Below are 24,827 nucleotides of genomic sequence, written 5' to 3'. Positions count from 1 at the left end.
CCTTGCACTTTGAACTAGCACTTAACATATTTTTCTGTACTCACAGAGGCCCCAACCTTTGCCGAACCTGGAGATGTTATCATGGAGAAAGTGGCAAACAGCAAGGTCATCATCCCTTGCCCCGCTAAAGGTATGGAATGATTCACAGATGAGTCAGCGTGGACACACTGAAAAGGTGTAATTCAAGTTTTAGGGAGCCTAAAACTGAATTCTGTCATCTTTCAGGTTTGTTTCTGCAACACAGAAAGGAGAAAAAAAGAGAGAAATCAATGTTATATGTAGGACAGTGATGTGTTTTTGTGCGCAATCAAAAGAATGTTTCACTGTCACCACAGACTCCTAGTTGCCATCTTAAAAGGAGAAGCTTCTTTTCACTGCAGCACCCGGAGGCATGCCGTTGTCTCTATTTCCCAACATCCATTTGCGAACGAGAGACATTCTGTAGGGATGTGGAGGACCTGCTGTTTTATCAAAACGCAGCAAGCGTCGGTGTCGCGTCTCCGTCTGGACTGATGGCTACTCAGTGGCAGCCCGCACAAACAGGTATTGTTTGTGTGGAGCTGTGTCATGGTAACCAGCTCAATGAGAGGAGGTGAGCACTGCGTATAATGTGGAGCAACAGCTGGAACATCAGTCTGCCTCCTGCCTCTGTGAGCCACATCTGCTTTCCTGTGTGTCGGGCCTGCTGGGAGCGGAATCCTAATTACAGGCTGCTTCTGGCAGATAAAGGACAGAGATGTCTGAGGTGCGCCGTGAAGCACAGGAAGAGAAAGACGAAGCCTCGCTGGCCTCACCTTTCTTCTGAGTCATACGGACAGGTTGACAGTACCAAGCACAGAAATACAGAAATGCTTGATGCTCTTGACGGGCCGGAGAGGCAGTCAGCCTGCAGCACCAAACGAGGATCCCCACTTTCTTTGGTCCTTTTGTTTTCTTTGAGATCTATCTGCACGAGGGGAAACAAGCACAGTCTCTGCCAGAAGGAAATTATTAATTCACCAACAAGCACATTGCAGTTGATAGAGGTAATTATTGGAGAAACACATGGAAGAGATAATCTCAGACTTCGTCAGCCCCGGTAAATAAATTCAGAGCCTGCTAATGAGATCTGTTAACATCTAAAACACAACATCTGTATGCATTTCCCGCAGCAATGAGATAATGAATTTGCTTCAGAGCTCCTTAACTGTAAACACGTGTTCTGAGAGGAAACAGACAGTAACGTCACCTTTGGTTGTGCTGCGTCTTCTCCTGCTTTTTGGGGGATGGAGAAGGAAGGGTGCTGCGGTTGATTTTTCAAGTGGTGTTTGTATATGTGACACCTCTGTAAATCGAGGGAGTGTGGCTCTGTGCTGCTCTGTTAGTCTGTTAGGGAATCTGTTGTGGAGATTTTTGTGGGGTTACAAAGCTTTTTAAATTCTCCACCTTGTCCCTGATCCAGTTTTCTTCTGTCGGGCATTTCTAGCTCTATTTCCACCCAATAATCCACCAAACACATGTGTTTTTAAGGCTCCTGAGGAAACACGCCAGTGCCTTTGAACCACTTGTTCAACCACTATCTTTCTTACAGCTCTTACTCTCTCGACTCACTCTCATCCCAGTGTTTAGCAATAAATCTTTATGTCTGCATTTTAAGTATTACATCCTCCGTCACTCCTCTATGCAGTGTTTTACTTTTTTTATGTGACTTTGACCTTGAAATCTTAAGCCTGCAGGCGACAAGGACTCTAACCATTTTGGTATCCACTCCCTGCTGTCCTGCTGTCTGATAAATGTAGAGAGCTGGCTTTTTTGTAGTCTGGGCTGCTTGCCCGTTAAGTTATCCTGCACAGAAGAAGAGAGATGGAAGTAACTCTTCTTTCTGTCCGATATGATCAATAAAGCTCATTTTATCCTCACTCGCTTTTCTTGTCGCTGCACCTGCAGGTTCGCCTAATCCCAAAGTACGCTGGTTCAAGAATGGCCTGGAGATACACCCCGAACAACCCGACTTTTCCGTGGCGAGGGATGGAGCTCTTGTAATTAGCGCAGCGTCTGCCAGCCACAGTGGGGACTTCAAGTGTGTGGCAGTTAATGAGGCAGGCTCTGTGGAGAGAAAGACCAGGCTAAAAGTGAATGGTGAGAACTTATCTCATGGCTGTTTTCCTGCTGTTAAAAGTATATTTTACACATAACGATGGTCCATAAACCTTTCTTTCTGTGCTGTCTTAGTTCCCCCTGAAATTCAAGATAATGGCCAACCGCTGAACCTCACTGTCACCTTGAAGCAGCCTCTCACGCTGGGATGTGACGCCTTTGGGATCCCCTCTCCAACAATCACCTGGACTAAAGATGGCAAAGCTGTGAGTGTGTCATCCTGGATTCCCATTTACAGAAAAATCTAAAAGCCAGGTTACATGTTTTTACTGTAAATGCTATCTTGTCGATCTCTAGCGGTACAATGCCACCAAGTGGCAATTATTTCAATAACATTTAAACAGTGTGGATGCACTCAAGCTGATTTCTGTGTGTGCAGGTGGACAACCCTGGGGTGTATCTTGAGAATGGAAATAGGCTGCTCAGAATCTACAGAGTTCAGCCTGAACATGCAGGACAGTTTGTCTGCACAGCTCAAAACTCAGCTGGAGAGACCCAAAGACAATATAACATAGTGGTGCAAGGTGAGCTCATTATAAACCTGCTTTCACATGGATATTTAAGAGGAAGGTATAAGGCGGCAAGAAAGACCAGTTTGGGGATCTGTGATAAGATACACATTCAGCATTCATTCTTAATGCAAACTAGTCATTGAGTATGTGGTGTTTTTCGCCAGCTCCACCTGTGATCTCAGGAACGTCTCGAATGCAGGAGTTAACTGTGGTACTGGGCCAGGAGGTGGAGTTTCAGTGTCGGGTTAGTGGAAAACCAGCGCCAAGAGTGGAATGGAGCCGCGACGGAGAGTAAGAATCTCTTTTATCGACGTGACATTCAGCAGCGTACACAGGATGCAGGATTCACTGAATTGATTCGATCATCCTTTCCGTTCTTTCTCCAGGGTTCTGTCCCGCGATGGAGACCCTCATGTGGAGTTTCTGGAAGATGGCCAGGTGCTGAAGGTGAAGTCAGTAAGGCCGAGAGACCAGGGTCTTTACCGGTGTCTGGCCAGTAACGACGCAGGAACTCAGATGCGCCAATTTAGACTCAACGTCCAAGGTTGTTTTGAACATTTCTTTTAACAAAATGTAAACCTCCAACTACACTCACCTGAATTTAACAGCAGTTATTGATTTAACACCTATGAAAAAACAAAGCAAAAAACAAAACAGTTGTATAGATTCAGGATATTACTCTGACATTTTTCCCTAAATTGCTGCTGTTATGGCAACACTCTGAGAAAGAGAATTGCGAGGCATCATATATAATTCATGCGAATGCCCAGCCTCTATAGTAACATAAGTTAACATTGTATTTAGCCATGTGGTCGATGTGCACATATTGAATTCTCTTTAAGGGGACATTTCTCTGTCAGGTGCAGTAATAGAGTACCACACGCTGCATTTCTCTGTAGGTTTCCTACACAAAAGCAAAGCATTCGCCTGTTGCTCTGGTTATTCTGTACTGTGTGCCAGTAAAAAATGATTTGGCTGTTAAACATAAATGTGTTCTCTGTTTTTTACTCCAGCCCCTCCCACTATTAAGGGGACTACTGAGACATCAGAGGTGTCAGTGGTGCTGGGTTTCCCTGCAATCCTCCCCTGCAACGTCGAGGGCTTCCCCACACCCAGCATCACCTGGCTCAAGGACAATCACCCCATCGTATCCACTCCCCAGCTGACATACACCCGCGGTGGGCTGGCCCTGCGGCTGGGTTCGGCACAGGGAGACAGCAGCGGCCTCTACACTTGCAGGGCTACAAATCCAGCTGGCACTGCCATCAAGCACTATTCACTCAGTGTTCTGGGTAAGAGACATGTGCATCTCTAACAAGGTGAAAAATAAAAGAGGGATTTGATTTGTAATGTTTTCATCTCTTTAGTCCCACCGCAGATAGAAGGAGACTCTACCTCCCTAACGTTTGGTGGTCAGGAACAGAAAGTGCGGATCAACGGGAGCTTAACTCTGTCCTGCCTCGCCAAAGGTTTCCCCGAGCCCAAAGTCCAGTGGTTCAAAGACGGACAGGTCCGTGTGTGTCACCGTTAAAAGCTGTGCTTCCTAAAATCAAAATGTGTTTTCAATGGAACAAGTTCTAACCTCTGCCAGCCTCTATTGGCAACTGGTATGAATTACAGCAACCCTCTTGCACAACCCACCTCCACTCGCCTTATTTAGTGTGATGAGTAAGCCAGTTAATTATAGACATAGAGGAAGAATCCAGTGATTAAACCTCAAGACATAAAACACTGTGCGATTTCTTTTTTTGTTTTTTTCGTGACCTACTGTGTTTTGATGTACTGTGTCCTTTATTCTGTTCAGAATGCAAGTGCACGTGTATGAATATTCTGCGGGGCCTACAATATGAGAAGCAGGAATTGGATTAAAGATGATGTAAAATATGATTTTCTTTCTGAGTGTGGGTGGAAGCTCTGTATGTCTTGGGTGTTTTAAAGCCACATTTAAAGATCTGCTAAATATTTTCTTGACACAGTAGTTCAAAGAGGCAACAAATCTTAAGGAGGCTCCATCGAGCTTAAAGAGCACTTTTGAACAAAGTATCAGAGACAGTCTGTTTTATTTATTCATCAACCCACAGATTCCTGCGAGCAATACTTCACATTAACTGTGTATTTTCTTTGTGTTTTAGCTGCTGACTGGAAACATCCATGCTGGCATTAAAGAGAGCGGCCACTTCCTTCACATAGAGAATGCCATGCTGTCCCATGAGGGTCAGTACACCTGTGTGGTCACCAACTCTGCAGGAGAGGACAAGAGACACGTTCGTGTAACTATTCAAGGTGTGTTCGGTTAATTCAGTGTATGGCAGCTAGAAAAACACTTCATTTTAAACCTTTGTATAGAAAGCAATCTGGCTCTAATGTGCCGCTGTCTCTTTAGTCCCTCCGATTTTCCACCGGGTGAATAACAGGGAAGCATCCTGGGGTTTGGGACACGAAGACGACCTTAATGATGAGAACGTGGTGGAGAAGCGGGAAGTTGTGCTAGGCCATCAAATCAGCCTGTCCTGTGAGAGCAATGCCATTCCCCCTCCCAAGCTCAGCTGGTATAAAGACGGCAAAAAGTTAACCTCTGCAGATGGAGTGGTGCTTCTTCCAGGTCAGGGAAAACTCTGTAAAACCTCATGTAAAACCACTAGTGCAGTTGTTATATGTAACTGAGTAGTCATTTTTAATGTATGACAGGGGGACAAGTGCTACAAATTGCCCGAGTACAGAAGGAGGATGCTGGAAGGTATACGTGTCAGGCTGTTAATGAGGCAGGGGAGGATCGCATGCACTTTGATCTGGAGATTCTAGGTAAGTGAGTACATATACCTAAGTTAGATGTAATTAAAATGTTTGCATAATAAAATCTGTGATTATAGAGATGTAACTTAATAATTTCAGTTGTGTTTAACTTCCATAGTCCCTCCTGTTATTACTGGAGCATCAAAGGAGTTTATGGAGGAGATCGGAGCAGTGGTTAACAGCACCGTGGTTCTACACTGTGACGTGATTGGACATCCAGCTCCAGTCGTCTCCTGGCTGAGAGAAGGGCAGCCGGTGCACATGGACTCACAGCACCACATCAGTGAGGATGGGACTCAGCTTCAAGTTAGTTATCGCTGACCTTTGTGCACCGTTGCCAGCAAATAGACAGATCCAACCGTAACGTTCTGTAGTGAAGAATAACGCTTGTGTTGTAACTTACAGCTTCTCAGTGTCCAGGTTTCAGACATGGCTGGGTATTCGTGTGTAGCGGAGAACAAGGTCGGAACAATTGAGAAGCTCTTCAGTCTGACAGTGCAAGGTAAAGTCCCCCCCCAAAAACCCCAAAAAAGTCTTTACTGTGATACTGTGATATGCAACTCTCTTCTCTTCTTGCAGTCCCTCCTAGAATAACGGGCCCTAAAGAGGAGGAGGTTAGTGTGACTGAGGGCCACATGGTGTCTTTGCTGTGTGACCTCCAAGCATACCCTCCTCCAGAGATTACCTGGACCAAAGATGGGCAAGTCCTCCATTTCAGCACCAGCATTCACATTCTGCCAGGTTAGCCTCTGGGCCATCTTCAATACCCAAATCCTTCAATCAGAAGCATTATATTGGGTAGAATCTAATTCTTGCACTGATATTTCATATCATTATTTGATATATTGCCTATATATATGTAATAGGTGGCCAGATGCTACAGTTGCCCCGGGCCAGACTAGAAGATGCAGGGCAATATGTTTGCACAGCCACCAACTCAGCAGGGCAGGACCAGAAGAGTATTCTCCTCAGTGTTTATGGTGAGCAAACACACTGTGACCCATCTGCACAATTCAGCCACATATACAGATGATCAAATCCCAAAACACTGCCTGGCAAAAAAAATCTGTTTATCTCAAGCCAGCTGTGACTGAGAAGAGTTCAGGAGTGACTCATTCGAATTCTGAATGAATCAAACTGAGATCATGTCCTCTCTAAATGTGCAAACCAACAGTCGTGCCCACCCTGAAGCCCCGGCACGATGCTGAGTCAGACTCGGTGACCCCTCAGGTTGGCTCCTCAGTCACCTTGCGATGCGAAGCCCACGGCTTCCCCGAGCCTGAAGTCACGTGGTACAAGAATGGGCTCCAGTTGGCTGCAGGGAACGGACTAAAGATGGATCAGTACGAGCTGGAGATAATAGGAGTCCAGGTCAGACTCATCAGACATTTTTTATGACTGCAAACAAAACATAAAAAAGGATTTTAAGGGGTTTTCAACAGTGTGCTGATGTGTATACATATTTTCACTGCACTCACTGTTCCTTTATCTGGTGCATTTAAAACCCCTGAGATAATTCTGACTAATTCTAACAGGCTGGAGCTGAGATCACCCATCTGAAAGCATTTGAAGCCGGTGTTCCAAAAAAATAAAAAAAATAAATCATGAATCCCTTTGGATTATAACTTGTAAAGAAAACACAACTCACAATTTTTTCCTTTGTGGTTACTAGATGGGAGATAGTGGCACGTACACTTGCAAAGTGTCCAATGTGGCTGGACAGGCGGACAGGACCTTTAGGCTGACGGTTCATGGTAAAAATCACTCTGTAGCATTTTGGAACAAAATCGCTATAGACAAATGTCTTTAATGGACTAAATTCTCATAAATATATATTGACAGTTCCACCTGTCCTGGATGGACCTCTTCGAGAGTCTCTAAATTATAGCCTGGGCTCCCACGTGGCTCTGCTGTGTGAGGCCACAGGCGTACCCGTTCCCAGCATCTCTTGGCTTAAAGATGGAACTCCTATTGGTAAGTGGGAGGGAGTGACATGGAAATGTGGAGAAATGCAGACGTGCCAAAGGGTGTCACAGCTAGATTAAGTGGATCTGTGTGGTTTCCAGAAAGCAGCCTGCAGTGGCAGTGGTCTGTTCGAGGCACCAGGCTGGAGCTGGGGCCTCTCAGCCTGTCTCACGCCGGAACATACACGTGTGTGGCCAAGAACAGCGAGGGAGAAACACGAAAAGAGTACACAGTCACCGTGCAGGGTAACGAGGTTTCTTAAAGCATGTGTTATGAGAGAAATGATTTCAAAAGGTGTTTAACAGTAATCTCTGCCCTGCTCAGTCTCCCCAACCATCCTGGACTCTGACCTCCCATCTGAAGTGAGTGCACCCAGAGGAGAGGAGCTGACCCTGGAGTGCAGAGCAAATGGAATCCCCACACCTCGCCTCAGCTGGCTGAAAGATGGAGTGACTCTGGAGGGATCGGATGCCCGTCACATTGCGTAAGTCATTCTCAGGCCCCGCTCTGTCAAGTGTGAAGTAATCATAACAATGGTAAATATTTGAATCGATGAGCAGCCTTCATTAAGGGTTTGGGAAAGTGTCACCGTTAATCAGAAACACAGAGAATGATGTGCACGACGAACAAATGGTTTATAGTGTCTTGCCCGGTTAGATCATGAAAAACTGTAAAAGCAGCTGCTTCACAGCTGTTCGCCAGCTTATGTGGTCATCAGACAGTAAGCGACTGTGTTTATGTGTCTGCATGCGACTGTGAGAAAACTGTGGGATGTGGGTGATAATGAAAGAATTACACCGAGGTTCAGATGTGGACAAATAATAGAGAAAAATGGATGTGAAAACAAAGCGTGCTTGTTCTCTGGCAGCGTGACATCTGATGGCAGCACACTGACTTTGCTGCGCCTGAGTCCTGAGGATTCTGGGACGTACACCTGCCTGGCTGTGAATTCGGCCGGCCAGGAGAGCAAAATCTACACCGTCTTTACTCTAGGTTGGTTTTTCACCCCTTAGCTTTGTTTATCTGCGTTAAGTTTCTGAGCGATTTCTTCAGAGTCTATTTCATCTGTGGCAGTACCGCCATCTATTTCTGGTGAGACCACCATCCCCAAAGAGGTGCAGGTCACGCAGGACAGCGCTGTGACGCTAGAGTGTCAGGCAGCAGGAAACCCCCCACCTCAGATCAGCTGGCTGAAGAATGGGCATCCGCTGCTCCTCAGTCCCCGCGCTCGCCTCCTCTCCGGTGACTCTTTGCTGAGGTCAGTTAAGATGATTACAGACTGTGTTGTAAAAAGATTACAGGTTGGTGGATGAGGTCATTCTAAATGTTCTCTTTCTTCATAAAAAAAAAAAAGGATTTCTCCTGTGCAGCTGTCTGATTCTGGAGTTTACACGTGTGTGGCACGCAGTCAAGCTGGTCTTACAGAGCTCAGCTATGATGTCCAAGTCCAAGGTACAATCCCAACAGTAGATAACATGAAAACAGAACATGCTGGGTCGGTGGGGTTTCACACTCTGTGTTTATGGTCTGCAGTGCCCCCCGGTGTGAATCACGTCGAACCGGTGGAGCCAGTTTCAGTAATCCAGGGATCCTTGGTGACTTTATCCTGTGAAGCACGTGGCGTCCCCCCTCCGACGCTAACGTGGATGAAAGATGGACAGCCGCTGTCCCTTCACCGCAACCTGCTGCTGGATGGACAGGAGACAAGACTGCAGCTTCCTGACGTGGCCCCCTCAGATGCGGGCTTTTACAGCTGCGTGGCTAGTAACCAGGCTGGAAGCAGTACCAAGAGCTTCAACCTCACCGTGCTTGGTACGATCACCCTCTTTTTATTTATTTATGTCTGCAATAAAGAAAAAGAAAATAAGCTAACACATTTTGCTTTCTAATGCAGAGCCTCCAAAGATAGTCAGCACCGACTCACCAGAAGAGCTGACCATAGCAGTTAACAGTCCACTTGAGCTGGAGTGCTCTGCTGTGGGAGTCCCACCTCCTACCCTCAGCTGGCTCAAGGATGGTCGGCCCGTGGAGAGATCTGATATCGTTCAGCAGGACGGAAACTTTATCAGGATTAGCAAAGTTCAGGTATAAATTACTGACTGTGCGAGCACATGTTCTCCTGAGATTGGCAATTTAAGGTGTAAAACTTTATTTAAGACAATGTATGTCGCTAAGATTTTTTCTAAGCAATCACTCCTGTTAAAAAACAAACGGAAAAACATACCCACTCTTTTTAAACCTTAGTCGTCACTTTAGTTGAGTGTAAATTTTCAAATAAAGCATTGTCATGCAAGAACCACTCAAGCTGATTGATATTGTCTCTTTAAAGGTCGAGGATGCAGGTCTGTACACGTGCTTGGCCAGCAGCCTAGCCGGAGAGGATGGAAAAAACCACTGGGTCCGGGTCCAAGGTGACACAAGCTGTTCTTGGATATTATTCAGCATATGTCATGCCCCCCTTTTCCCTTAACTTCCTCCTCTCTTTGCACCTGGTACTGCATGAATAAAGCTCTGTGTGCGATCAGGAATAAAAGTCTGGATTTTTACACAAGTGAAAAACAGACTTGCGCTGCTTGTATATCGGCCTCGCTGTTTTGCACGCAATATGACATGCATGCAGCGCAGGGTGCATTTTTTTGGGTTTTTATTGATGGCCTGACTTTAATTTATGAGTGTGCACTACTCACCATTTATTCCACTTGTTAATATTTGAGTAAAATGATGCTTCTATAAATATAATCATACACAATGCAGTTAAGACCTGCGAGACTGCTTAGATCAGTGTTTTCCCAAATTCATGGTGTTTCTTTTCCCCATTCCTATAATTAAGACTCTTCTAGATGATTCAAAACTGTGTGGCACACATTTTTATAGCACTTTTTTTAGTAATGTCTTTTTGTGAAAACACATGCTTTTTATACCTGTCCCCGATCTACATTCTGACTTCATCTGTTCCACACGGCCTCATAACTTTACCAAGCTCTTCCTGAAGGAGCACTTCAGGCTCACAGCACTTTTTTTTCTTTTACTTTCCTTTTGTTGCTGTTATTGTGGATCACATAAATCTTAATGGTCAGTGGTTGTGTTGCAGTACCACCGACGCTCCTTGGCTCCGGTGATGTGAGGACATTGACAGTGCCGGTTAACGGTCACCTCACTCTGGAGTGCCTGGCTGACAGCGACCCTCCTCCACACATAGAGTGGTACAAGGGTGAAACCAAACTGCAGGTGCAGAATGTGAACTCAAATAAGTCATCCACTATTAAAAGTATTGATCTCCTCTTTGACTTGCGTATTCTATCTTTCCTTTCCTTCTGTTGTATCAGCTGGGTGGTCGTATCCAGCAGCTGGCAGGGGGTCAGTACCTGGAGATACAGGAAGTCAGGTCTGAGGATAGCGGCCAGTATAGCTGTGTGGTTACCAACATAGCTGGAAGCAGCAGTCTCTTCTTCACTGTGGAAATTCTCTGTAAGCATACTTGTCATATCTTGTTTTTAAACTGTTGAACTTTTGAACTGTAGACATAAACACATGACAACCAAATATTTAACTCAGCAAGTTGCCAGTTACTGCAGTTAGTAACCAGTCCAAGTTATCAAGGAGAGAGTGAAAGATCAAAGTATACTCCATTCTTTGGAGTCATGCCAAACACTGCAGACAATGGAGCTGCTTCTAAAAATGTTTTGCAGTAAAAGTGTTAGTGAGCTATGAATGAATGGCACACTGAGCTGCTATTTATCAAGGGGTTGCCACAGTGAATACATCTGGATGCTTTGACTTGCCACAGATGAAAAAAACCCCAAACAGTGGATGACCTTTGTGGTGTAGCCCTCTAATTCAGGGGTCCCCAATCCCAGTCCACGAGGGCTGGTGTCCCTGCAGGTTTTAGATGTGTCCTTGATCCATCACAGCTGATTTAAATGGATACATTACCTTCTCAACATGTCTTGAAGTTCTTCAGAGGCCTGGTATTGAACTAATCATGTGATTCAGGTGTGTTGACCCAGGGTGAGATCTAAAACCTGCAGGGACAACGGCCCTTGTGGACTGGGATTGGGGACCCCTGCTCTAATTGATCCAGTCTTGGAATAAGACAAATGCAAGTACGATACCTCGTGAGCCCCTGAGGCTGGGTTTCTGTCGCCTCCTGGTGTCAAACCGGGGACCTACATGTAAGGCAAATGTGTTAACCACTACACCACGGAGCCACTAGTTTCTGAAATGCCTGTTAGAAAAAACAAACAAATGTTTAAAAGAGCTGTCGCTTTAATACATTGTCATGACTTATTTTCAACTTACATAAGAAGGTCATAGATACATGCAAAGAGTAGCTAGTTGTAGCTGAGGCTCTGCAGTACAATAGAACAGAAGCCTAATTAATTGTTCGAGGTGGAAATGATCAGACACCCCACAGTATGATATTATCACAGTTCTTCACAATGCAATACTAGTGTGATGTGCTGAGTGCTGAATATTGCACATATATTGTGATTTATCCCCTTTTTCATCTGCTAATCATGTTATCAAAGTTACACTTTTTATCCAATAAGATAAAGTTATCTCAAGTCATTTTTCCTGCTGGATAATGAGGTTGTCAAATATACCAACACTGCTACTGAAACCTGCCATAAATGTTTCTATAAGATGGAGTTAGTCTACTATTATTCTACTATTTTATTATGCTATACTGTTATATTTACTATTATAGCTGATAATACATCAACTGGGATAACTCTGGGATAAAGATGACATATTTGACCTCAGCAGCATTCCTGCTGTATAGGAATAAAACTAAAATACAACCAACTGGCAGTCCGTTGAGTTGAGTCCCCTTGAGTTTTGCTCATTAACAAAGACTCAGTCAGACTGTTGGCAACCTGTCTGCAACAGACTGCAACTGTTTGCACAAAGTTTGGGCGACATGTGCAATCACTTTGTGAGAAACCAATCAAATCTCTGTGTTGTATTAATTTAGAAAGGTGGTAAGTAACTTTGTACTTGCATGTGATCCAGATTCCTAAATATTTATATGTGTGAGGACTAATGGAGATGAAAGAGAAATTCCCCCGTCGTATTTCAACTTTTAATGCTGCCACTTTTTTAAGGTTGACTGTAGGTGGGTAGCTGGAGCAAAGTTCAAGAAGTTTATTTAGGAGGCTGAGTAAAGAATTAGAAGTAACATGTGGTAACATGTAACATCATCATTTGAAGAGAGCTTAAAAAGAGCCACCTACTCAAGCAAGTTTCACTGTTCCACTGTTTGTGCGTTTAGGGTGGTTTTAAGGGAAATAAATGTTTGGTGTGTCGTTCAACATTCATGTCTGGGGAGAAAAAAAAAGAGTTTTATATGCTAAACACAACAAGAATCTGTCTCTTTACTTCCAGTACCACCTGTAATAAAGGAGAGCAGCTCAGTGGTGACTGTACATATTGGCCAGGATGCAGTTTTACCCTGTGAAGTCAAAGGCGACTCCTCACCTGTGGTCATGTGGAGGAAAGACGGCTTCCCCGTGCGTCAAGATAACAATAAGTACGTCCTGAGATTTCTCACAGGTGTCTGTAATTGTATATGTCACACTCGACTGTATCTGTCGAACACAGGCGCGGTGTATCCCCAACTCATTCATCTTTCGTGCATTTCAGATACACCATATTATCCGAGGGCTCGTTGCGCGTACATGCAGCTCAGCTGAATAACGCTGGTCGCTACTACTGCACCGCGTCCAACCAGGCTGGCTCAGATCACCGAGGAGTGGATCTTCGTGTGTTTGGTAAAGACAGTATAAGCAGTTGAAGATTTTGGGGATGCCAGCAGATTCAGTTTTTAGCACAATTTTTTATTGTTATAACAGCTTAGCTGAAGGTCTTCTGTGTCCTTTTAGTGGGTCCCTCAATCAGTCCCGGTCCATTCAACGTGACAGTAACCACTGGTATCAGAGCCCTGCTTAGCTGTGAGGCTGCAGGTATACCTTCTCCTAAAGTATCCTGGAAGAGGAATGGCACTCCCCTGGATATCAGCCAGCAGCCTGGTGCATACAGGTATAGACAAAGCTATGCCTGTACGCTTCAAATACACAATTGGTATGCAGTACAACTCGTACAGCTATAAAAACTTCAAAGCTGATGCAGTTCTGCTTATCTGTTCAGGTTACTGTCCTCAGGGTCTCTGGTTCTTTTGTCCCCAGCCAATGAGGATGAAGGTTATTTTGAGTGCACTGCAGTCAATGATGTTGGAGAGGAGCGCAGAGTCATCGAGGTCATCCTGCAAGGTATTGATTTAAAGTGTTGTGAAAATCAGCCGGCTGTAGAATGCTGTTTCAGATAATTCAGCCCACAAATTTGCTGTTCTCTCCCGTAGTCCCTCCATCTATTGAAGATGATGTTACGGCAGTTAAAGCTGTGAAAATGTCTCCTGTCGTGTTGCCTTGTCACATACAAGGACGCCCAATGCCCACTGTCACCTGGACGAAGGGTGGAGCCAAACTGAGCTCCAGAGGAGGAAGCTACCGCATCCTTCCCACTGGTAAAGCAGCACACCAGTTGCTGTTTCCTTACATTTTCATACATCACGGTCCTCTGTAAACATATGTTCTTTGTACTCACTTTAATGCAGGAGAGTTGGAGATAACTGCTGCTTTGCCCAGTCATACTGGCAAATATACATGCTCAGCCAGAAACCCAGCTGGAGTGGCTCACAAACACATCTCTCTCTCAGTGCATGGTAGGCCTCCAAGGACATATGTTATCTTATTATGTTTATGTTAAAATGTATGAAACCATATGACACTGTGTTCTGTCTTCCACACACAGAGCTGCCAGAGATCAGACCAATGGCAGAAGAGGTACAAGTAGTGCTGAATCACGGGACTCTTCTCCCCTGTGAGGTTCAGGGCTTCCCCAGACCATCCATCACCTGGCAAAGAGAGGGAGTTCCCATAGCAACAGGTAACGGTACAAAAAATATGAGCCAAATCCTTATTTATGAAGAGACAGACAGATGAACATTGCTGTAATTATGCACAGTTTTCATATATTAGAATCCAACACATTTAACAGCAACTAAGTCATACTCCAACAAGAATCTTTTCTTTGTTTTGTTTTAACGTTTTACAGATAGGACAGAAATGTCATCATGCTGTGGGCTTTAATTTGACCTGTCTCATGTGGACCAGTAATTTTCATGTGACTGTGTCTAGGTCACAGGCTGGCTGTGCTCCCGATCGGAGCTCTGAAGTTTTCCCGTGTGACGCTTGGTGATGCGGGGACCTATCAGTGCCTGGCAAAGAATGAAGCTGGTGTAGCTGTGGGCCGGACAAAATTAGTCCTTCAAGGTAATGCAGATTTTTTTATCTCACCATGGGAATAACATTATGTAATGTTTCATAATCTTATGAAACATTACATACATTTTAGGAAATTTGCAAATAAATATCTGCTCATCTTATGTTTCCGCAGTTCCACCAGTGTTGAGCGTGCCTCATGTCGAGTACATGGCTGTGCTAGGCCAGCCAGTCAGCCTGGAGTGCATAGCTGATGGGCAGCCTCTGCCTGAAGTCACCTGGCACAAAGAGAGGAGGCCTGTGCTTGATGGCGCTCATGTGCGCGTCTTCTCCAATGGAACTCTGGCAATTATTTCTACCCAGCGCAGCGACGCGGGTCTTTACACGTGTACTGCTAAAAACCCCGCCGGCAGAGCCAGCCATGATATGAGGCTGCTCATTCAAGGTGGGTGAAGCACTTTACAAGCTGCGCTGTGTCGTAACATGTTTGTGTTAATAGTGGTGTCTCTTTTCAGTCCCACCCGTGATTGCTCCTACACAGACGCAACTGTCAGTTATCCAAGGATTTCAGGCTCTGCTGCCCTGCGCTGCTCAGGGTTCACCAGAGCCTAAAGTGTCATGGGAGAAGGACGGCAGCGTGGTGCCCAACCTCCCTGGCAAATTCACCGTCTTACGGTCAGGAGAGCTGATCATAGAGAGGGCTGAGGTTAGCCTCTATGTCATGCTTTCTCTGCACTTTATTATGAACTGCATCTCTCTGTAGTTCCATGTGCAACACTCAGCTGCTGCTTCTTTCCTTCAACAGTCAGGAGACGCTGGTGTGTTTACATGCGTAGCCACCAATGCAGCAGGCTCTGCGAGGCAAGACATCCGACTGACCATCAATATGAGGCCTGCATTCAAGGAGCTGCCAGGCGATGCAATGCTAAACAAAGGGCAGACTCTTGCCTTATCGTGCCATGCTCAGGGAACGCCTTCTCCTACTATCTCCTGGACTGTCAACAACAGTCCCTATGCAGGTAGTGTTTTCCTTTTTTTCTTCAGTTAAACAGCTCATAATTGCTACACAGATTACTGTATTTGTTATTATGTGTAATGCATTCAGTTTAAAAAAAAAAAGAAGCCTAATTTAAAATAAAACTGTGGTGTAAAACTGCAAAACTGTTGCAGGTGCCACTGTAGATGAGGCAGGCAGAAGCTCCATCATCATTGAGAATGTGACTCGGAGTGATGCTGGGACCTACGTGTGCATAGCAGCAAACAGCGTGGGTTCCATTAGAGCGCTCTCGTTCGTCCGTATCAGAGGTGAGATTTATCCTCGAGGATTCCCGCTCACTGAACTTTCTATAGATATTTACATTATGACACATTCTATCTGAAAATACACATGCTATGTGTTTCCAGAGCCTCCGGTGTTGAAGGGTGAAGCCCACACGTCTCAGACAGTCATTCAGGGTGGCTCTGCTGTGCTTGACTGTCCCGTCCACGGAGACCCCAGCCCTGTCCTCCGCTGGCTCAGAAATGGAAAACCGCTACCTCGCTTCCTCCGAATGCAAACCCTCCACAACGGATCTCTGGTCATTTACAGCACCACTGTAAATATAACATTTTCTTTTCTCCTCCTATTTCTGTTCTTTTGAGCAGTAATCCTGCTTCTAAACAAGTTCTGTCAAGCCTAGCTCACTCTGGCATGAAACATTTTCCGATGTAGTTTGCGCAACAAGGCTCCATCACGCAATCTGAGTAGAACAGCGGTGCTTTATTCATCCCATCTGAGCTTCATCTACAATACCCTTGGGTAGAGGAACAGCGTGTGACTGTCCTGTAGTGTCCTGCTCCCATCTAAATCAGATTCAGTTCAGCCGGAGAGGCTAACAGCATTAGGCTCAGAGGGAAGAAACAAACAGAATGCTGTATGTTCCCAGACTCTGCCCCTCTTTCCGTAGCCTCTAACCTTATTATGGTCTCTAACTGCTGCTGTAATTGCACAGCCTGCAGCTGAGACTTTCTCACAGACAGATGACTGTCCTTCCAGCAGAGTGCTCTTATTATGAAATTTCCTCTCTCTGTCCCTGTAATATTAATTATGACAAACAATTCAATGGAATAAAGTCAACTGCCCCATTGAAAATGTCAGATTTTGTTTGCTTGTATGGTAATTTCCCTAAACTGTAAAACTGTACCCAATTCAGAGATATGTTTGTCTGGAAGGTTTGTAGTCCTATTAAAGGATAACTGTTCCTTAGATAATTCGATAATCAGCTAAACCTGGTTGATCTACAGGCTGCAGATGAAGGGGAGTATCAGTGTGTGGCTGAAAGTGAGGCTGGAACAGCTGAGAGGACCATTACGCTCAAGGTTCAGAGTGAGTTCTGTCTATATGATTTATTTAACGGGTTATGAAATAAAAAATTCAAACAAGTTTGTACCATAATGTACTTCCCAAACTGCCTCCAATCCACTTTTAAGAACGACTTTAAAATGTTCGTTTCCCCCCGTGTTCACTTATTCATGTCTGTTGCTTTCATGTGTTGCAAGTGCTCCTTTCCTTTGCACAACAGCAAGTTTGCACAACATAACCTGTGCAAATGAACTTCCTGAGGACCCACTGTTGAAAATTCTTTTCTTCTCTTCCTCTCTTAGTCAATGGAGGCTACTCTAGCTGGCAGGAGTGGGGACCATGCAGTAGCACCTGTGGCCAAGGCTTCCAAGAGCGAATCAGACTATGCAACAACCCAGAACCAGCTAATGGAGGCCGATCATGCAGCGGCCCCAGTATCGACTCTAGAAAATGTCAGGTCGGCTTGTGTCCAGGTACCAGTGGCTTTGTTATTCATTTCGATTCATTTTGATGCCTCCAAAAAAATATGTCTGTGTAATGCATGAGGAAATTTGAAAATTAAAATATATTATCTCAGTATTTGCAATCTTGGCCGTTGCCAATAACTACAAAATATTTCATTATTCAACCCTTCAATTCAATTTTATATATACACTGCCAAATCACAACAGCAGTCCCCTCAAGTTAGCTCAGTACCATAAGAACTAAAAATAATACAGAGAAAACCAAGCGCTTGGTGACAGTGGGAAGGAAAAACTCCCTTTTAACTCATTCACTGCCAGCCATTTTCAAATCAGGTAACTCCCCACTGCCAGGGTTTTTGAGCATTTTTACTCATTTTTGAAGAGCCACAGAAAACTGTGTGTTATGATCATATAAACGCTGAACCTACCAAAATGAAGAACAGACTCTCTTCTTTCATCCAAAAAAAAAGCTTGTTTCTACCATTTTCCATTCTTTAGTAATCAGCTGTAGAAGAGAGGTGGGTTCCACCAAAAATGCCTGTTTTGACCAAAAAAAGGGAGAAAACGAGCTTTTTGTGAAAAATACATTTCAAGCAGAGAAGTTCCTTTGACACTAATATTTCTTGCTTTGTGACGAGGTTGTATTCTAGCCCCTCCCATTGAAAAACGTAATTGACGTCTATAGACGTCAATGGCAGTGAATGAGTTAACAGGAAGAAACCTCCAGCACAACCAGGCTCAAGGAGGGGCAGTCATCTGTTGTGACCAGTTGGGGGTGAAGGGAGGAAGACAGGACAAGAGACGCAATATGGAAGAAAGCCAGAGATGAATAATAAGTAATAATTAAATGAGGAGTTGTGTCTAACACAGAAGTATGCTCTTTCTTTCCAGTCCATGTCAGTAACTTTAAACACTTTCAGGAAGCGTTTAGGACAACCTGATATTAATGAATTTCAGTTAATGTAGCTTATTTAAACGTATTTTGGTGCTGACAGGTGAGGTTCCACGCAGGACTAGAGGCAGCCTGATAGGAATGGTCAATGACAGAGAGTTTGGTGTGTCCTACCTGGAGGCCAACATTACAGACAATGATGACGAGGGGAGCAGCACTGTGCAGGCACGCCTTGACAATATTCCTCCCACTGTGGGTGAGTGATGGCATGTACCATTGTGTACCATTGGTTGCTGTTGACCTCAGCCTCATACCTAACAGTTACCACTTCATTAAACAGTGGTCACGCTGAATTTTACTAGAAAGAGTTGAATTCTTGGGGATGCATTCCCAATCTTGTTCAAATCACATGTTGATGTGTAGCAGAGCAGCAGAGGCACAGAGCTAATGCTGTCTTGTTGTAGGTCCCTTGCTGCGGGTGCTGGTGTCTGTGTTTGCACCCATCTACTGGACCACCGTGCTGCAGAATGGAGCAGCCAGAAATGGCTACGCTTTCACTCAGGGCCAGTTCAGACAGGAGTCTCAGCTGGAGTTCGAGACTGGTGAGCTTTGCCTACTACACATTTTTGCTTTGTTTTCCGTGCATATGCCAGTTAATATTTAAAGCTTTTGATTCATTTATTTAAGGTCATGCACTGCATATTTAATCGATGAAAGTACTCGGCTTAAGATAAGTTTTGTTCAACTCTTTTTATTTCTGTTTAGTTTCTTCTAAACTGTGGTGTGATTTTACAGGAACAACAACAAATGTTGAGTTTTTCATGTCCATTATGCGCTCTTTTGTAAAACAGTCAGTAGATGGCAGCACTTACTAGCAGTCACATACATTGAACATGGAGGCTTGTGCTTCTAAGCAGTTACAGCACGCTCCCTTGTGGTTTTAAGTGGATTTACAGTGTTATGTTTTTTGGTTTTTTAATCTCTTCTAACAGGGGAAATCCTACGTTTGACTCATGTTGCCAGAGGTCTGGATTCGGAGGGTGTTTTGCTAATTGACATAGTAATTAACGGATTTGTTCCTCCTTCATTATCATCATCTCACATGAGCCTTCAGGTGTGTTCACAGCTTTCATCGCAATGTGTATTTAAAGATCATTCAGATCAAATCCTGACTTAAAGACATGACACTTTAGTTTCACACCTCCGATCCTCTTTAGTTTGTGTGACCCGATTTCACTCCTGCCCCGTAGGAGTTCGATGAGTCATATGTGCAGACGGGCCAAGGGCAGCTGTACTCGTGGTCATCGCAAACCCACCAGAGAGGAGGAAGCCCCATGGTGCTGCGTTGTAATCACACAATTATTTACGAGGGCCAGGAAGAGCGCCAGGGTCCCGTGCTCCAACTGCTCAAGGTTTCTGGGATGAATAGTGCCTACAACATGTTTACGCTCACTTTGGACTTCCATGTTACTGCCAGCCTACACGTACCAGGTCTGCAAAAATATTAAAAAATTCCAGCAATTTAAACTCGATTTTACATGAAATCCATGATCTGTTGGAAAGCCTAACATTGCATGTACTCTATGTTTGCAGATGGTTATGAAGACGCATGCCCTAAAGGTTTCACTCTTGACACCACCTCCTACTGTGCTGGTATGCTGTGCTTATTTTTTAATACCTCAATCATTTTTAACACCATTTATTTGAACATTTGTGACTGTTCTATTTTATTATTATCATCAAATGCATTCTTATTAGATGAAGATGAGTGTGCGCTCCAGTCTCCCTGCTCTCATTCGTGTAACAACATTATGGGAGGCTTTTCCTGTACCTGTCCGTCTGGCTTCACCATTTCTGCAGACACCAATGTATGCCAAGGTAAGACAAAGAAAACCTGCTGGGTGATTTTTTTTGCAATATCCAATATTACAATACACAGTGCACAGAGATAATGTCCTACTTAAGTAAATCTAAAATGATCTCACTAACTGTTTCCCTCATGCAGATATCGATGAATGTTCCCAAGGCTCACACATGTGCCACTACAACCAGCAGTGTGTCAACACAGTGGGAACGTATCGCTGCCAGGCCAAGTGTGGACCAGGATTTAAGGCCAGCATCACAGGAACCAGCTGTGAAGGCAAGCAGCTGTTAATCACTGTTAAAATGTCCAGCATTTCATATGGAGGCATAAACGTCTCATTATTTTCCTGTTCGTGTAATATTTTATTATATTTGCACCTGCAACAATAATAAAAATCTCATTTCTTGCCAATCACTTAAGTGTTAATCAGCGATAAAGCCCTGCTGTATGTGTCGAATTGGTCTTTTAGATGTAGATGAGTGCCAAGAGTCCGCTGTCTCCCCGTGCCAGCACCAGTGCCTCAATACTCTGGGTTCCTACCGCTGTGTTTGCCACCCTGGATACCAGCTGTCAGGACGTCACTGCATTGGTCAGTTGAGATAAAAAGAACAAAAACTACCTGCCTGCCTTAACTTGTTTGAATTCTTATTAAGTTATGCTACAGAAGATTTCAAAAGATAAGACTACACCCAACTGCATTTTTTTTTATATACAAACTTAGCACAAAATATAAGGAAGTTTGTGTTCAGTTTGTGTTCTTTGTTGTAACGCTGCTTCTTATACTTATAATGTTGAAAATACTTATGTTTATTCCCCTTGGATGTATTTTCCATTGATACAGCATCCACAGTAATGCAGGTCCTGCAGAATATTTACTAACAGCTCCGATGTGACGGTTTAACTTTTGCAGACATCAATGAATGCACGAGGAACGTATGCCCGGCTCACCAGCAGTGCCGTAACACAGAAGGAGGATACCAGTGTTTCGACAGCTGCCCAGCTGGAATGACCAAAGCAGAGAATGGGGCCTGCGTGGGTAAGCTGCTTTTATCCACTTTATTTATTTAGACATTGCTGCATTTAACAGTTCCTGTTCATTAATCACTGCTTAATTTATTGACTGACAGCATGAACTCATTCATGCCTTGAAAGACTCAGATTTGGCTTCTACCTCCAACCCTTCAACACTGTATCGTGAATTTGCTAAAATGGTTTTCCTAATAAGTGGAAATGAAAGCCTCTGTAATCCTTTTGAAAGCCAAAAGAACCACTGATCACTGGTCAAAAGAGGCCAAATAGAGAGCAAAAGATTTTATGAACTGTAAATCCACTGCTGCGAAAAGAAAACTTCTGTAACAAGATGCAGCAGAGTTTATGGTAGACACTGCTACACGGCAGCTTTAAGGTACTCAGGATATCTTCTCTTTAACTGGCTTCATGTCAGCAATCGCAGTCAGCATTAACACACATATTAGCTCAGGTCGTCCCAATCTAGCCAAGTGCACTCACGTAAAAGAGGCAGTGTTTGCAGCGTAGGAGCAATCACTAAACACAGGCGTGTGTAAAGGGGTCTTTTGTTTTCTTAATAAAGAGAAAATGATAATTTCAGGAAAAATACAACAAGAACAAGATGCATAATCCAGGCTTAAATCAACCTTTATTTAGCCAAAGTGAGGAAAAGCAAACTAAAGTTATCGGTTTTGTCAATATAACCATTAACCTTAATCTATCGTTAAGGTATAGCTGGATATGACTGTGTGAAAATCATCTGGACATTTTTCAGATATTGACGAATGCCAGGATGGAAGTCACATGTGTCGCTACACTCAGGTCTGTCGAAACACAGTCGGAGGTTATGGATGCGTGTGTCCCAGAGGCTATCGATCTCAGGGAGTTGGGCTTCCATGTTTGGGTAATTATTACGTTTGTTTAACAAAAAAACCCTAAACATCACACCCAACGGAAGCACAAATCACTACTTAACTTTTGTTTTTCATTTCCAGACATCGATGAGTGTCTGCAAACGCCGAATCCCTGCGCCTATCAGTGCCGCAATGTGCCGGGCAGCTTCAGGTGTCTGTGCCCCCCTGGGACAGTGCTACTCGGCGATGGGCGCTCCTGCGCAGGGCTTGAGAGAGGGCACACCTTCACAAACGGAACCAGAGTCAGGGCGAGACTCGTCCCACAGCTGGTGTCATCCCTCGGCAGGCCAATCCTCTCCCGTTCCCATGGAGTATCTCGCATCACCAGGCAGAGCTGTCCTGTCGGGTACACCAACAGAGACGGCAAGTGTGTTGGTAAGTTGAAATCAAAAAGACTCCAAAAGATGTAAAATAACAAAGGATTCTTACAATATAAGCCCAAACAATGTTCTGTTGTTTTCCACTTACAGATGTGGACGAGTGTCTCCTCAAGAAACCGTGCCAACATGAATGCCGAAATACGATTGGTAGTTTCCAGTGCCTGTGTCCCCCTGGATACCAGCTGCTACCCAACGGCCGAAGCTGTAAAGGTAAATGTCTCCTTAAACTGTTTTAAAACTTCCACCTTCCCCTCAAATTATTACAGCTATATACTTATCCCCTCTCTTTCTCTTAGACATTGATGAGTGTGTAGAACAAGGCATCCAGTGTGGACGCAACCAGATGTGTTTTAACACCCGAGGAGGATACCAGTGTCTGGATACACCCTGCCCTGCATCCTACCAGAGTGGAAGAAGACCTGGGTAATTTGCAACATTAATAAGTGTTATACAGGGTTATTAATTAAGTTGTAGATACCACACAAATGCAAAATTATGTTCATTATATGAATTAATAATTTTTTTTTTTTCCGGACGACTTTTAAAGGACCTGTTACAGGCCTTGCTCGCTGGATTGCGCCACCGGAGGCTCTCCTCTGCTCCTGCAGTACAAGCTGCTCACTCTTCCCTCCGGCATTCCAGCCAATCACAACGTGGTACGACTGTCAGCTTTCTCAGAGTCTGGCATCCTGCAGGAGCGCACATCCTTTACGATACTTGAGCAAGAACCGGAGGCAGGCGGGCTGGGGCAGGTGTTCGGTATCAGAGACGAGGCCGGCAGAGGGATCATCTACACCCTGCAGGTTCTGGACAGACCTGGACTAGTGAGGCTCAAAGTGCAGGCCACCACTATATCGCTGCAAGGCCGCATTACCTACCAGAGCATCTTTATCATCTACATTTCCATCTCACCCTACCCCTACTGATCGTCCATGCTGCTTTCCACATGACTCTGCCCCCCCAGGATGTTAGCAAGTGGATAATTATTGTGTATTTTGACTTGCGACTGAATCATAGCAGGAAAAGTCCTGTTCCAAATCTTGGCTTCTGTGGGATCTTTTGATCACAGAGCAGAACATCCTGTTCGGAAGACATCTGAAGTTCATTTCATTACCCTGCACCCTCTTTGGGGTTAAAAAATGCAGAGAGCATCTAATTCACATCTGAAAATTCAGAATGTATCAGGAACTTTTTTTTTATGTTCTTCTATCAAACATTTTGTATGTTAGTTTAAAGTGTTGCATTTCTATTACTGGGAGAAATTCCTTTTCATATAAAAACATGTTTGCAGCATGGAAATACAAGCCTGCTGCTAAGCTACTATCACAGCTACGAAACTGTACAATGTTACCCCTATTATTTTAATTTATTTAAGGAATTTGAACACATCACTGGTTAATAAAACTTCCTGTCACAGAGAGTTTGACTTATTAAGGATCTACTGGCATTGTAATGGCACATTGTAACTAGCTAACAACAGTCTTTCATCTATCTTAATATTTTTGTACTCTTTTCTTACGTTTTGTTGTCACGTAAATTGTAAAGGTGCTATTCTGAATGTATTTTGGCGATACCATTACAAGCGATGTGATTGGTGCTGATTTTACAAAGGTAATATAGTTATTAACAAATAATGAAGCACAGTTGGACTGCACTTACATTTTCTCCAGCGTGGCGCTACAAACTAGCATGCCTCTCCTGCTTTCACACCACTGTACAGAGCACTGTATTGAAAGTTATCGATGGTGTTCAGTAGTCAAATATGTGCCGCTGTTGTACAAATCTGAAAAGGAACATAACCTGAAAACCATAAAGTGCAGTTTAAGTACAGTATGTCCCTGTTGCTGTAAATGAATGTCAAATATCCACAGAAATAAAATGGACCACAATTTTGTTTTTGTCTATCTTACTGCCGTACCACCGTAGTTTTAATTATCTTCTGTTGAAGAAGAAAAACTCAAAAAACAAACTTTAACTTTGGGGACCATACTAAGAAAATCCTCCCCTCCTTAATGGGGCAAGAAGAACTTTGAGTGTTTGAGCTTAATCTTGTTATATCATTATTCCTTTTTGGTGATCTCAGTCCAGACCTTTATTTAACCTGGATTTTTTACATCTAAAAAAAGCAGTTTTATATTTCAATCAGAAAGGGGTCAAATCTAACAGGATATACACAGGGATAACACATTAGAGTCCGACCAATACAAAATTAATCACAATTATTATATTGTTGCAAAACAATACTTCTGTACTCATAAGAGTGATCTCTTCCAGAATG

At 44.0% G+C, this 24,827-nt stretch overlaps 1 protein-coding gene across 1 annotated transcript in view; it reads left to right on the top strand.

The window, feature by feature from the left end:
- The window catches only part of hmcn2 (hemicentin 2), a 45,128-nt gene extending 20,697 nt beyond the window's left edge, over nt 1-24,431 (top strand). The window contains exons 25-81 of the mRNA XM_005729543.1: nt 47-130; nt 1,927-2,118; nt 2,212-2,342; nt 2,516-2,660; nt 2,813-2,939; nt 3,035-3,192; nt 3,662-3,940; nt 4,016-4,158; nt 4,781-4,931; nt 5,032-5,250; nt 5,337-5,450; nt 5,560-5,747; nt 5,847-5,943; nt 6,021-6,182; nt 6,308-6,421; nt 6,616-6,812; nt 7,114-7,195; nt 7,284-7,415; nt 7,508-7,651; nt 7,731-7,890; nt 8,275-8,399; nt 8,481-8,664; nt 8,761-8,858; nt 8,940-9,218; nt 9,301-9,491; nt 9,736-9,817; nt 10,498-10,634; nt 10,733-10,874; nt 12,792-12,936; nt 13,050-13,177; nt 13,289-13,445; nt 13,554-13,675; nt 13,765-13,929; nt 14,020-14,127; nt 14,217-14,351; nt 14,603-14,737; nt 14,862-15,131; nt 15,202-15,392; nt 15,492-15,705; nt 15,857-15,991; nt 16,091-16,281; nt 16,970-17,051; nt 17,330-17,500; nt 18,487-18,639; nt 18,848-18,985; nt 19,376-19,497; nt 19,634-19,874; nt 19,977-20,036; nt 20,142-20,261; nt 20,389-20,523; nt 20,717-20,836; nt 21,158-21,283; nt 22,031-22,159; nt 22,251-22,544; nt 22,640-22,759; nt 22,846-22,972; nt 23,097-24,431. Of these exons, the coding sequence (XP_005729600.1) occupies nt 47-130; nt 1,927-2,118; nt 2,212-2,342; nt 2,516-2,660; nt 2,813-2,939; nt 3,035-3,192; nt 3,662-3,940; nt 4,016-4,158; nt 4,781-4,931; nt 5,032-5,250; nt 5,337-5,450; nt 5,560-5,747; nt 5,847-5,943; nt 6,021-6,182; nt 6,308-6,421; nt 6,616-6,812; nt 7,114-7,195; nt 7,284-7,415; nt 7,508-7,651; nt 7,731-7,890; nt 8,275-8,399; nt 8,481-8,664; nt 8,761-8,858; nt 8,940-9,218; nt 9,301-9,491; nt 9,736-9,817; nt 10,498-10,634; nt 10,733-10,874; nt 12,792-12,936; nt 13,050-13,177; nt 13,289-13,445; nt 13,554-13,675; nt 13,765-13,929; nt 14,020-14,127; nt 14,217-14,351; nt 14,603-14,737; nt 14,862-15,131; nt 15,202-15,392; nt 15,492-15,705; nt 15,857-15,991; nt 16,091-16,281; nt 16,970-17,051; nt 17,330-17,500; nt 18,487-18,639; nt 18,848-18,985; nt 19,376-19,497; nt 19,634-19,874; nt 19,977-20,036; nt 20,142-20,261; nt 20,389-20,523; nt 20,717-20,836; nt 21,158-21,283; nt 22,031-22,159; nt 22,251-22,544; nt 22,640-22,759; nt 22,846-22,972; nt 23,097-23,475 (8,870 nt within the window). The 3' untranslated portion in view covers nt 23,476-24,431. The remainder of the gene's footprint in view (nt 1-46; nt 131-1,926; nt 2,119-2,211; nt 2,343-2,515; nt 2,661-2,812; nt 2,940-3,034; nt 3,193-3,661; nt 3,941-4,015; nt 4,159-4,780; nt 4,932-5,031; nt 5,251-5,336; nt 5,451-5,559; nt 5,748-5,846; nt 5,944-6,020; nt 6,183-6,307; nt 6,422-6,615; nt 6,813-7,113; nt 7,196-7,283; nt 7,416-7,507; nt 7,652-7,730; nt 7,891-8,274; nt 8,400-8,480; nt 8,665-8,760; nt 8,859-8,939; nt 9,219-9,300; nt 9,492-9,735; nt 9,818-10,497; nt 10,635-10,732; nt 10,875-12,791; nt 12,937-13,049; nt 13,178-13,288; nt 13,446-13,553; nt 13,676-13,764; nt 13,930-14,019; nt 14,128-14,216; nt 14,352-14,602; nt 14,738-14,861; nt 15,132-15,201; nt 15,393-15,491; nt 15,706-15,856; nt 15,992-16,090; nt 16,282-16,969; nt 17,052-17,329; nt 17,501-18,486; nt 18,640-18,847; nt 18,986-19,375; nt 19,498-19,633; nt 19,875-19,976; nt 20,037-20,141; nt 20,262-20,388; nt 20,524-20,716; nt 20,837-21,157; nt 21,284-22,030; nt 22,160-22,250; nt 22,545-22,639; nt 22,760-22,845; nt 22,973-23,096) is intronic.
- Nucleotides 24,432-24,827: the final 396 nt, after the last annotated feature.

The sequence above is a fragment of the Pundamilia nyererei genome, unplaced genomic scaffold (genome assembly GCF_000239375.1).
Source record: "Pundamilia nyererei isolate P.nyererei 1_Seehausen unplaced genomic scaffold, PunNye1.0 scaffold00033, whole genome shotgun sequence".
In the NCBI taxonomy this organism is placed as follows: domain Eukaryota; kingdom Metazoa; phylum Chordata; class Actinopteri; order Cichliformes; family Cichlidae; genus Pundamilia; species Pundamilia nyererei.
This window is presented reverse-complemented; position numbering and strand designations above follow the sequence as displayed.